The following is a 13,470-nucleotide window of genomic DNA, read 5'->3' as shown; positions in this document are numbered from 1 at the left end:
TTTTAAAGTTCTGAAAAATATTTTCTCACTTGTAAATATAGCTGATCAAAAAGACAGAAGTGAAAACTTTCATTATTAAATTTGGATACTAACAATGAAAATATGATTAATCATGCTTGAGGAAAGTAAATATTATTTTCAACTTTTTAAAATGTTTGTACTTACTTAGTGTATTGTATGTGTGTTTCAGTTGTTCTTCAAGAAAGGTTTTTAAATTCTTTCAATTATTTCTTAGGCTCACAGGAAAGGTTTGGGCTTTCTAAAAAAAGCAGTGACTTCTTGAAGGAAGGTGTTGCCGGTAAGCAAAATAGAGACTTAAGGCTGAGTTTGGGTAGTGACGTAATACAATCTTTATAGTTCCTCATTTTCACAGCTATTTGGCTTATTTCTTAAAGTAAATATACAGAGTATGGGACAAACCTAGATCTACAATCAAATTAAAAATACCTGGCTACATCATAAAAATACTTGGCTCAAATTATTTCTTGATATAAATTAACACCTCTAGTTACATTTTAGTGAAAAGGACTTCAAAGTTATGCTGTATCTAAAACTATAGCATTTAACAAAAATGCAAAGTATAGATCTTTCAATTTCTATTATTACAATATTTTAAAAAGCTTGTGTATTAGCTTACTGGAATTCGCTTTCTAACCCCCCAAGTCAGTAATTGCCTTAATTGAGAAAGTCACTCAAAGTAGAGCTGTTTATTAACTATAGTGTTATTGGTATGCATGGTAAGAGAATAGAGTTTCCTGTAGGAAATTCTGAAAAATGTTTGTTAATAAAAGAATGTGCATATCAGGTTAAACTTTGGACTGCTGGTAGACATTTAAGGCCCAGACCCTGCTAGTTCATAAGGGCATCATGTCAACAGAGAGAAAGCCAGTCATAGAAACAGAACTTCTGTATTTAACAAAATGACAAATTCAGTGTTAGGAAAAAGGCGTTAGGTAAACAGGGGAGGGATATGGAAAATCAGGTCTTCACTTCTAAACTTCGTTAGTCTAATAAACATCATTTTAAAAAACCTTTTATAGTGATGGACCAATGCCACCTCATTCAAAAAGTGATACAACTTAAAGCTTTGAGTTTGAGAAGAGCTGTATATTTGAACAATGTCTAAAAAATGGATCTAAAGTATGAATCAGTTTTATTCCATTTTCATCCAGACTTAATCTCAGTGAAAAGATAAAAAGTAATACAGAACAAAGTATTCAAGTGAAATCTATGGCTAGCTGATCTCATATACATGCTTGCTGTTGCACTTGATAGCCAATTCTCTTAAAATCAGAAGATTCAATGCCCCAAAACTGTCTTCTAAAACACAATATTAAGTGCCTTTGAAAGACTTCAGAGGATTTCACCAAACTGTCGCAGGTGCAATGTACATAGACTGATAAATAATATTTATATAACGTTCATGCTCTGAGAAGCCTGTGCAGTCCAAAGGCACTGAGTCACCTCTCTCAGTGCCCACTAGTCTGATCTGATCCAGTTATTCTAAGTCTTTAGGTCCAGTGCTTCTCAACCTTGAATACACACAAATCACCTGGTGGTCTAGTAAAAATGCATATTTCAGTTCTGTGTTCCCGAACTGGATTCTGGGAGTCTGGATTTCTAACAAGCTCCCTAGAGACACTGATGCTGCAGGCTGTGGATCATACTTTACATAGCAAGGTCTCTCGGTTAAAAGCAACTTCAGTACAGGAACTAAGATTAATTCATCAAACTCAATATGTACATACAGGAAGTACCTAATATTTTTGTGAACAAGTGTCAATTCTAGATTGTAAAACATGGCGACGTAAAGTATAAAGGTATAGACTTGAATTGGACACTGATTTAATCTGGGTTATGAATCCACTTAAACTACTAAGTGTGTAACCTTAGGGAAGTCACTTTGCATCTCCAAATTACTTCATTTTGTAAAAGGGGGATAAATAATAAGGCCAACTTCACAGTTGTGAAGATTAAATAAGGTGAGGCAAGCAAAGCACTGAGTCTAATACTGAACATAAAATATGGATTTGAAAAATGTTAACTAATAATTTATACTAATAGTAAACAAATGTAAACAAATGCAATATTAAATTTATCAACTGTAAGCTGTAAAATGCTAGTAATAGTTATAATTAGCTTGCTGTTCTATGGAATTTATCATATTCCAAGTAAGTAAAACAAGAAAATGGGAAAAATCATCAGGACAAAATTATATGATGGAATGCACAGTTAATTCAAACCCTTTTAAAGATCATTTCCAAAACTAAATTCAACATATAACTAAACATAAAAGTAGAACTATTCTGAATCATTTAAAAGCTACATCAAGCATATCCATCAGGAAATAAATAAATTTTAAGGAAAATATTTCATCAACTAGAAACATCCACTAAAGCTTTCATTCAATGACCGTATATGTGTATATATACATATGTGTGTGCATATACATTCATATATGCAGTAACACACGTTTTGGTCAAAAACTTCATTTGCATGTAATTTCCTTCTGAAATTCACGAATATGCTTTTAATGTGCTTTAAGATAGCTACTAGAAATTCTTTTATATAACTCCTCAAATATTTTAAAAAATTAACTTAATCCTCCCATACCTTGTTTATTATTAAATTTATCATATAAACACTAACTACAACAAGGTTTTCAAGTAAATTTTCAGTTTGTCTAATTTTGACATTTTACAAATATTGAAAGTTTAAAACTACACACAAGACACTGTATTTTCTAAATATGTTGCCTTAATTTAAATATCACAACACAATTTCATTATGAAGCCTACTATTGCTGCCTGAAACACTTTGTAACTGGAAACCTACACCCAGCCGCCAACTCTATCATAATATTCAAAGGGTAGATGTTTAAGCCACATACTGTTACATTTGGGTATAATTTCAAGCAATTTCCTTGATATATATCTTGAAATAAGTGTTAAAAGATTAACCTTTGTTATTTAGCGTAAATTATAGATATCAGTATAAAAAAGAATACAACTAAGAGTTTTGATAAGTATAGCAAAGTTTTTCTTACAAGTAGATATAGGGACTGGGGCAGGAGGGACACTTAATTACCTATTAAATATTTGTTGGGCAAATGTCTGGAATGTACAGAAGGCAGAGATGCATTTCCTGGCCACCAGGAGCTCACAACTTACAAGAAACGACTCATGCAGTGGAATAAATGCTACTAACAGGTCAGTGCAAAGTACTTATTAAGGTACACTGGTTTGGTACCTCTCTCAGTCTGGAATATTTACCTAAAACTCAGGTATAGAAACAAAGCTAGCAAAGAGCACTTTAGATTTTATACATTATCACAAAACCAAAAGTTCTGTGTTCTGGCTGACATTTTTCTTTTGATGTAAAGTTTATATAAATGCACAAATCTTAAATGTGTATTCATTAAATTTATGTCTCTAGCTGTATGTATCTGTATACATATGTGTGACTGAAACCCTAAAGAGAATACAAAATTTTACCATGACCCCAAGATATTCCATATGTGCTTTCCCAATCAGGTCTTGCTCATCTCCTCAGAACAATCACTGCTCTAGTGTTCTTTTCACCAATGACCAGTTTTACCAATTCTAGTACTTCACATACGTACACTCATGCATATGTATAAGCTCTTGCATTAGGCCTTTTACTCAGAAAGTTATTTTTTAAATCTTCTTCCCTAAATATTTATTTTTTAATGCACAGAACAATTTTTAGATGAAAAAGTCTCTTAAATAGAATCACAGCTGATGAAATTATCAGATTTATATTCTTATTCTCCTTCCATATGTGTGCATTTTCCTTTAAGTTCTGCATTATGAGAAATAGAAAATTAGGATGCTATAGAGAAAAAATGTCACTAAAAATAACCGAGATAATATATTTGCTAATTCCCACTAATCCGGTTTTAAAGTCCATATTTACATAGTTCAGCATAACTAATAATCAAATCTGCACAGTGCTTTTTCCCCACTATCACTTTTTCTCTATCAATTACTACTACATTTTAATGGCTACACTTCTGTTCACATGAACACTTACTGTTTCCCAATTTTCTCTGATATTGTTCACTCATGATGACAAGCTTTTTCCTGTAGTGTGTGAACACATGATAGCAGCTGTTTCAGTCACTGGTTGCTAATTTCAATAGCTAGGTCACCTTCAAATCTGTTTCTATGAATTTTATTCTTACTTTGCATCACAGTTGTCCACTTATAATTCTGAATATTTATTTTACACTCTGATTAAATTCTGGTGTTGTGGATAATATGTGAATGGGGTCTGTATTATATCAAAGTTATATTATTAACCTTAGGAAGTGTTTTGTTCTGCCAGTTAAACTACTGTGGATTCCTTTGATTTGACCCATTTGGGTGGGTCTATTTAGTTTGAACCTACGACTAAGGTATGGCTTCTAAGCTGTGACCCTTAATCTTGATTAGTTGCTTTTTTGGGCTGTCAACAGTGTGTGTGCCAAGATCTACCAGCACCAAATTCTGGGGTTGCAACAACTGCTGGCATCAGCATCAAGTCTGAGCCTCGCAGTACATGGCTGCTACTCGGTCTTGTGGGATCTTGTCCAGTTCACAGACAGTACAGCCTTAATGGAAGAATTGGGTTGAACCCCAGTCTTCAAGGAATTCCCCTCTTCTCCAGTACCCTCTTCCACAAAACCCAGTCACTCTAGCACTTAGGGCCCCAGTTTCTGCCTCCTTAGGTTAATGAGAACACTAGGGTCCTGCCCTTCCTGCACACAACAGGAAAGTATTCTCCAGCAAAAGCTGGAGCAGTTGTAGTGTCCACTTTCTCCCTTTTTCTCAAACATGGCAGCCCGGGACTGCCAGTTGCCCAAAGACTAGAAAGAAGTCTCATATAGCGCAATGAATTTTACAGTTTTACTCTGTGGGAAGCTAAGACCCCTACCTACAGTCAAAAATTGAAATTTAGATGATTTATATCCATTTGTGTGCCTACTTCAGGGGGACAAACTTGTTTTCAAGTTCTGTGCAGTCAATACTCTTTACAGCAGGCCCCCAAGAGGCAGATCCATTCCTGGAGTCTAACTTGTCAAACTGTGAGCTCACACTTTGTGTTTCAGTGGGTCTGTAAGGAAGCAGTTGCAGGCATTACCTAGCGATTTTCTGATACCTGTAGGTTCACTTCTGTTGAGTATTGGAAGAACTTTCCAACCCCATTATTTAGTCAGCTGACTATACTGAACACAGACTCTTCTCTTGCTTTGAAGTTAATCAGTTCCATTGAGGATTTCAAATAAATCATGTTACTTGAATAAGTTCTCAGAAGGCAAATTATCTGCCTTTCTCTTCTTCAACTGTATACTCTTCAACTCTTGCCTTCTGAATTTTCCTCACTTTGAAATTCTTTGTCACAAGAGAGTACATACTAGTTTTTCTGTTCCTTTTTTTTTTCTTTTCTGTTCAGAGAAATGACAATGATAGTACAGAAGATTCTTCAATCAGAGGAGAACTGGTTTCAAAGACACACCTCAGCAAGCTGAAATCTTTCTTCTTCTCAACCTCTGTAAGGGTTTCACAGCAGTGGGCTAAGTGAACAGTCAAGGCTGTATTTGCTTAGTAGCAGTAATGATGCTACTGCATCTGATCACAACAATCATGTCTGCAATAGCAGCTTCAAGGAATGATGTGCAGTGCTCAGGAGAAACCAATCTCAAGGTAACAGGAAGCTCAGACCATTACACTATAAACACTTTGTAAAAGTGGATGCTTTTTAATTCTTTACAACTAAAGAAATCTTTGTAGACCATCTTAATTATTGAGATTATTGCTGCTTCTCTGAAATGAAATGATGTGCATTTTTTTTGTTTGTTTGCTTGTTTTACCACCACCGTCCATAACTATTTTTTCCCCTAAGGAAGTTTTGTTTGAAAAAAGAAGTACAATTTTTGCTTTTCAGAACATGATTTAAAACAGCATATACATAATAAAAAAAAGGACTGATTATGACAGGATGATGATGTCAAAAAAAGTAAACTAATTTTTGTTTGTATTGAGAGGTTCAATAATTAGAATAAAGTGACCATTTCTTTTCTCATCAACTGCAGAAATGCAATGTCCCTCTTTATAAGGATAAAGTTCAAATGTATGCATATTAAAACAATCAGAAGAGCAAAAAAGACAAAAATCCCTATAGACAATTGCAAGGGAGGGGAGACATGGGGTCCAGAAATGAGATCTTTATAACACATCACAACAGCCACTGCAATTAGTATCAATGTTTACCTTCCATGCTAGAATGCAAATTCCCTGAGTCTGGGAAAAAATTTATCTTGCAAAATCTTGCATCTATATTTGTATCTAGCGTCTACTACCTGTTCAGCAAGTGTAGCAATGAATGAAAAAATGAAGGACAACTGTCACTGGAATTTTACTTCTATGGAAAGACGTTAAACGTCTTCCACAAATGAAAGAGAGCAAACTAAATACAGCTGCTAATAGAAAATGATTAACTTTTTGAAATACAGAACCATATCCATTACTTGAAATGGAATCTTTAAAGAGAGCCTAGTATTTTTTAGAGAAATGGTCTTTTAAGAAATTCAAATTAAAATGAGGTCAGCAGTCCCAACGGAGTGGCCTTAGAAGAGAGTTAATCTGGACAGGCAGATGGACAGATAGACGGATGCATGCCACATGCATAGAATAAAGATCAAGTGAGCACACAGGTGAGCTCAGCCCTGTAAGCCAAGGAGGGAGGCGTCTGGCACCATCTTGATTTTGGACCTTTGGTCTCCAGAACCATTTAGATAACAAGAATTTCTGTTGTATAAGTTGCACGATCTGGAACCTTAGCCATGGAGAACGGTGATGGCAGAATGTAGACTGCTGTGTTTCTAGCTCTGCTCTAACAACAGCTGACTAAGAAGCTTTAGTAATTTAATGTTAGATGAATCTTTATGCTAGAAAGGCAAAGAAAAATTTATTTCTAGAAAGATTATTGCCATCCTTCAAAATGTAAGAAGTTCCAGTTCTGTAGAGGGGTAAATGCACACAAAGAAAAGTGCTGGGAAACAAACAGAAAGACTTTGCTGAGCAGAATTTATTATGAAACTTAACAGAAAATACATTCATATGTCAAAACAAAAATGTGAAGTACAACATGTCGTACACTTAAGATCTGAGGCATCCTGAACAAAGACTTCATGAGAGAAAACCAGACTTCTACAATGGTTTTAAAGCATTTAACTATGAAATTTATTTCCTGATCAACTAAGGGTATGTAACAAATTTTCAAAATAGGGAATACTAAAATTACCTGTAAAAATGGCATTACTGAACACCTGACTCATCTTCATTTTCAAGATAGGCTTCTATTCTTCTCTAGTATGTGTTAAATGCAACGGTGAACTTTGATACATATAACAGCTACATTCTGGGTTGAATATTGAGGAATATCAGTATTATTTTTAGTTTTAAAATAAATTAATTTGTAACTTAGAATTTTAATTAATTTGACACCTACCTTTTCATTCATATTAACTCCTAATGGGCCTCTGAGAATTTATTTTTCAATTTACAAGAATAAAAGGATAGGAAATACAGTACAAGAAAGAGATCACCCCACACAAGCGCCAACACATGTGATGGAAATAGACATGAGATACTAGTTTGGAAGTGCCCTGTCACTTTTCTGATGTTCAATTCCTTACTTGAAAAGTAAAGGGCTTGAGCTGCTTTAAAATTTCATTTAATGAGCTAGTGATTTAGAATATGACAGAAAAACTTGCCTAGAACATTTTAATAAAAAAAAAAAAAATCACTGGTAGTTCTATAGTAAAGGGGGAACTAACGAGAAAAGTGCCTGAACTAATAAGCGACATTATCTTAATTTACACTGACTTTAAAAAGTACTTCAGTTTTTGCCAAGAGAGAAAAAAAATCATTGTACCTGAGTAACTGGTAACTAAGAATTTAAAGACTAAAAGGGTCCTGCAGATATAACACACCCTATGTGAGCAAATGTCAAATGAAAAATATTTAGTATAGTGTGTAGAACTGAACAGGGACCCTTGAAACAAAGCTGATATTTCCATCTTGGCAAAACACTCATTTGAGCTCTGCTCTTTAATCTGTAGTATCACTCCTCCCCCCCCAACCCCGATCTCCCTCCCCCAGAGTGTCATGTAATCAATTGGGTAATTATTCTTTTCTTTTTATAAAAATTAATACTCAAAATAGGACAGAATCAGGGTTATAAATACTTCATCAGCTAGAAGTTTCAGCATGAAAAATAATTAAAATGAAACAAAATAATCTTATAGTTGAAAAAATCTAATGAACAATGCTAGCTAGTATATGGACCATATCTTATTCATAAGTACATCATGAAAAATTTCATTAGTATTTTGTTAAGAAAACATATCTTAGTAATGTTTCTTATATAACCCTAAAATGGTGAAAAGCTTTACAGAATTTTATACCAAAGTTTTACAAAATAGAAATACTGAGCAAATAAAACACTGATAACCAATCTTATTTTCTAAATAATTAATAAAAATCACTAGTATTAAGTTTACTGATTTTGAAAATAATGGGCATTAAGATTTTATTAACAAAATTAATCATATGAACAGGTAAAACAAATCACTGGGTATTACATGCCTATAGCTTTCTTTAGTGACTGCTATTTTTTTATAAACACACAAGACTAAGTTATGTTTTTTTTTTAAAGTGGCTGTTCTTATGCACTAAGAATAAGGAAGTTATTGTTAGTACCATTTACTTGAGTTAGTTGTCAGTCAGGAAACAGTCAATTTTCTTAAGAGGTAATACAAGACAATGTTGAATAAGACAAGCTAGAAACAGATTACTTGACCGTAAACATAAGTGATTTATCTGCTAGCTGTATAACCGTTACTTATACTCTCAGTTTCTTCACCTGTAACACAGACAAGTAACAGTAAATAGTTTACTGAAGTTACAAAATTAGCTAAATGTGAAAAGCTATTTACAAAGGACCAATATAAAGCCACGGTATTGTAATTGCTAGTTATGTTAAACAAACAAAAAATGCTTTGTCTCAGATATCTTAGCCTTACGATTGGACAGTTAAAAAAAAAAAGGGAGGGAGTTGATTTTTCATATCTGGGCTAGATTATTAAAATGTGAATGGCAATTTGCACTGTCTCTCCTCCCCAACGGGTGAAACAACAGGTGAAACTTATGAACAAAGTTTCAGAACCAAGATTGACTAGTCAGCTGGCCTTCTATACAAGATAGTTCTTTAACCAGAGTCAATGTAGACTTCTGTTTTATTTTAATGATTTATTTTGTTCATTGATGCATACAAGAACTGGGTGGGGCAGTGGGGGCGGTGATGAGAGAATTCACCAGACACACCCTGGGGAGCAGAACAGGTGGATCTAGGATCTACTGAAATACACTTGCTGAGGGGAGTTATGGGGAGAGAAGCGAGGGTTGCTGTGCCATGTGGGTCAATTCCCTGGCTGGACTCATGCCACAGTGGCTGGTGATCGCTTGATAATGCTGAAACTTTAACCGCAGCACCAACAGGGAGGCCCTTCGCTTAATTCTTATGCTTCCTTTCTTAGACCTCTGGATAAAGATGTAAAGCTGAAGTTATAAATCTTGATAGACTGAGCAGAAAGAGGTGATACTTTTATGAGGTTCAGCATGCTTCAGAAAAGTTTAGCACTGATGACAGAAAATAGAGTAATTTAAAATTCTCAAGGAATCGCAGCACATTTGATAGGATGTGTCTAATGGAAAATGCCAGTCTTATCCAGACCTTCAGGATTTTGACAGTTTTTTCCCCCAATGTTTCAATGACATTTTATATGTTTTTCAATAGCATGCCTTATGCTACAAAAGTTTAACTACAAAACTAGATACTAAACTAGGGTGATAAATTAATGTATTTTTTTTAAAACTACAAAATTTTTACAGTTTCACACAGAGTTGCCTCCCCCCAAGTCAAGAAAAATTAAGACATGAGTAACCCTAGCATGTATAATGAGAGATTTGGGGATACAAATTATCATTACAGAATTGTAAGTAAAACTATAATGAGCTTTCATCTCAACTGCAAGTACTGGAGAGGAGGTGGAGACAAAGGAGCCTTTACACACTACCGTGGGTGTGATTTTGTTCAGTCACTATGGAAAACAGAATGAGGGGTTCTCAAAAAAATTAAAAATAGAGCTTCAATATGATCCAATAACCATACTTCTGGGTATATAAGTGAAGACTATGAACCCACTATTTCAAAAAGATATGTGCAGTCCAATGTTCAGTGTGGTTCAATTTCAATCACCAAATATGGAAACAACCTAAGCACCTGACAAGAGATGAGTGGGAAAGAAGACATGGCTTACACACACACTGGGATACCACTCAGCCACAATACAAGACAGAGTCGTGCCACTGACAACATGGCAGCAAGTTAGAAGAAGAAGATAATTACTGCATGATTGCACTCATTTGCGGAACAGAAAGCAAGCAAGCAAATGAGTAAACAAAACAAAAACAATGGAATGGTCATTACTAGGGGTGGGGTTGGGGGAATCCCTGAGGACAGGAAAGGGTGAAGTGCACAGACTGATCAGTGGAGAGTGGTGACTGGACATGTGGTAGTGGGTGTGGTGTGATTTATACAGGTGTTGAGGTGATACCCTGGTCACCTGAAACCTGGTCAGTACTGCAAATTTAACTATCTATAGGTGCAATAAACTAAAAACTATAGTAAATAACATGCTGACAGACACCAACCAAAAACAAACAACATTATATACAAAGCAGGACTGTCCTTCTAACAATGTTCTCAGTCACAAATCTGTTAACTGAAGTTTTTCAAATAGTCAAGTTCAAATATTTTGTATATATTCCATTCAAAATAGAAAAATATGGGAAGCTAGTCAATACATTTAACTAAGTCAATAAAATCCAGGATAAAAAAATCAGAGAAATAATTCAAAAAATTTAATTATATGTAAAGTCCTTTTCATGGAAGGTAAAAATCCTAAGCTGATTACATTTTAAGTTCTTTCATAAACTATAGGTATGAAAGTCCCTTCTAATGTTTCACATTCTATAATGGAAGGAGTAATAACATATTATTAAGATGAAATATACTGTAAAAGAAATTTGTTGAAAAACTATTATACAAAAGTGCTAGTACATAATTAAGGTTGATTTAACCACTATTGCTGAATCACTTAAAAACCCACAATTACAAAGAGGTAAATAACTGATTCTCTGTAGAGGACAGCCCACTAGCCCAAGAAAAAAAAGAAAAAACAAAAAAAAAACACCTTATTAAAAAAAAAAAAGACTAGATGTGCTAATAACAGTCAGCCAATGTTAATATGACTAAACAGGGTTCAATTTACAACATGAAGACAATATGGATGCTATTTCTAAGAATTTTTGAAACTGAATTTTACTATATATTGAACTTTGTCAGTGAGAAAAAGAAAAAAAAATTAAGCTTTTTAGAGTTCACCTAATACATACAAGTCAAGGAATATGTGCCAGTAGATTCTGGAAAACAAGTCACAACCGCATAACAAAAAGTATGGATTTAAATTAAAATCCTTTAAGTAAATGGTATTTAAAATCTTCAGAGAATATTCTTATGTTTATGACTAAAACACTTAGTGTAGTTATATTCCCAGTTATATATTTTGTCTCATAGTCTTAAAATTTTGAGAACCTTGGGTTGAGCAATTCATTTCAAAAATACTCATAAAAACAATCAAGAGGAGTAATACAAAATCTCTTTGTCACTTATTTCTATTGGGAGGAAAGCTGTATACAAGTCCCATAAGTCAAGGACAGTATAAAATAGTCTGTCCATAAGTCAAGGACAGACACTGAAATAGTCTTACAGGAAACTATTTCCTTGAAATTTGTAGGTTTGAAAATATGAAGAGAGATATTAGTTAAAAAAAAAAAAGTAAAACTATAAAGAAAAATATTACTTAAAAACTTAGGAGTAAAAAATTGTATTATTTGTGTCATAAATTGAACCCTGTTTTATTTTGAAATAAAGCAAAAAAAAATAGAATAATTCACACTGTCAGAGGAAGAGCTGAAACCACAATTTAACTGATTTTTTAATAATTATTGCCCCAATGAGTTTGAAAGAAACATAGCCCAAGAGATTATTATTTAGCATAGGAATATAAATTAATATACATAAGATGCAATGGATTAGGTAATTTTTTGATGTTAACATTGCATATAGCAAGAATTAGCAATAAAACAGAAATTTCTATTTCCTACCTATATCACTGGCTACCATCTTGGAAAACTTTCTGCTTTTGGTCTTCACTGAAAATAATATTTTGATATAAAATGTCAAAAATCTATTCAAAGTAAACTAAATGAATTAAATATAAATAAAAGAAAATACTTTAAAATAAGATACTATACCCTTTTCTATAAAATTATTCATTTTTTGTTCATCATCTGAATTGTGTGGTGATGAAGAACCTACACAAATGAAGACAATGGAAGGAATAGACACACTGTCAGTCACAAACACTGGGTTGTCACATGGAAAAGTTCAAACACAACAATCTGGTAACCTTTAAAACAAGTTCCTTGACTCTTCTTCACAAGGAAATCTCACATAGCTCATTAACAACAATTCTTATAAGCAATTTTTATAAGAATAACAATCTGTATACATAAACATTAGCTATTTTTTCCTTAAGTTCTAACCGTTTGGCAAATTCTTGGTGTATATATTATAAACGATAAAACTACCAGTAGCATTTAATTAACTGTCTCCAGGAAAAGTGAAAAGATGGTTTATCTAGAACAAGATTCCTGTACAAGTATATATTGTACATTTATTTTAGAGTTAGCTTTCTTGCTATCAAAGTTTAAAATCACATAAATTCTATTCTGTTCAATAGAGATCTTTAAAATACAGAGAATAGTACTTACAATTTTAGATTACTTAAATATTTAGATTTATTTCAGTTGTGACTTCTAATAAGTTTATCTAACATCTATTAATTAAATTTTGTTTAAAATCTTAAATTTAAAAGTTTCTAAAATTTCATAGTATTCCTTTAATTTTTAACACAAAAATTTTAACATAAAATTTTCATTGTGTCATCCTTAGTATTCTAGCTGCTAACTTTTACTAATCAAATTATCAATTTTTCTTAATACAGAAGTTAAAACACATCCATTAAATTTTTCACGCACTCCCTAAATATAAATCACTCCCCCTCTGAATTCCCACAGCACTTATCTACACACCTCTTTTATGCTGTTGCCCTCTCAGTGCTGAATGTGCTAAGCTTACACACACATGTTCTTTGCAATGCGCTCAGCAGAGCTGGGCCCCATCTCACACATCCTTCATCCCTGTGCACTCAGTGCAGTGCTCTGCAAGCAGCAATCTCCAAGCAAATATTTGCTAAATATATAAAGCTTTTGGCTAGAA

The 13,470-nt window shown here is 33.5% G+C and overlaps 1 protein-coding gene across 2 annotated transcripts in view; it reads right to left on the bottom strand.

Annotated features, from left to right (window-relative positions):
* STXBP5 (syntaxin binding protein 5 (tomosyn)) overlaps nucleotides 1-13,470 on the bottom strand; it is a 130,718-nt gene that overhangs the window by 20,597 nt on the left and 96,651 nt on the right. Inside the window, exons 20-21 of one of the 2 annotated variants that reach the window (XM_004673921.2) lie at nucleotides 12,444-12,503; nucleotides 12,294-12,341 (exon numbers count right to left, since the gene is read on the bottom strand). The exons of the other annotated variant lie outside the window; for it this stretch is intronic. Of the exons in view, the coding sequence (XP_004673978.1) occupies nucleotides 12,294-12,341; nucleotides 12,444-12,503 (108 nt within the window). The remainder of the gene's footprint in view (nucleotides 1-12,293; nucleotides 12,342-12,443; nucleotides 12,504-13,470) is intronic. 2 annotated transcript variants of the gene reach the window in all.

The sequence above is a fragment of the Condylura cristata genome, unplaced genomic scaffold (genome assembly GCF_000260355.1).
Source record: "Condylura cristata isolate star-nosed mole 26May11 unplaced genomic scaffold, ConCri1.0 scaffold00001, whole genome shotgun sequence".
Classification (NCBI taxonomy): domain Eukaryota; kingdom Metazoa; phylum Chordata; class Mammalia; order Eulipotyphla; family Talpidae; genus Condylura; species Condylura cristata.
This window is presented reverse-complemented; position numbering and strand designations above follow the sequence as displayed.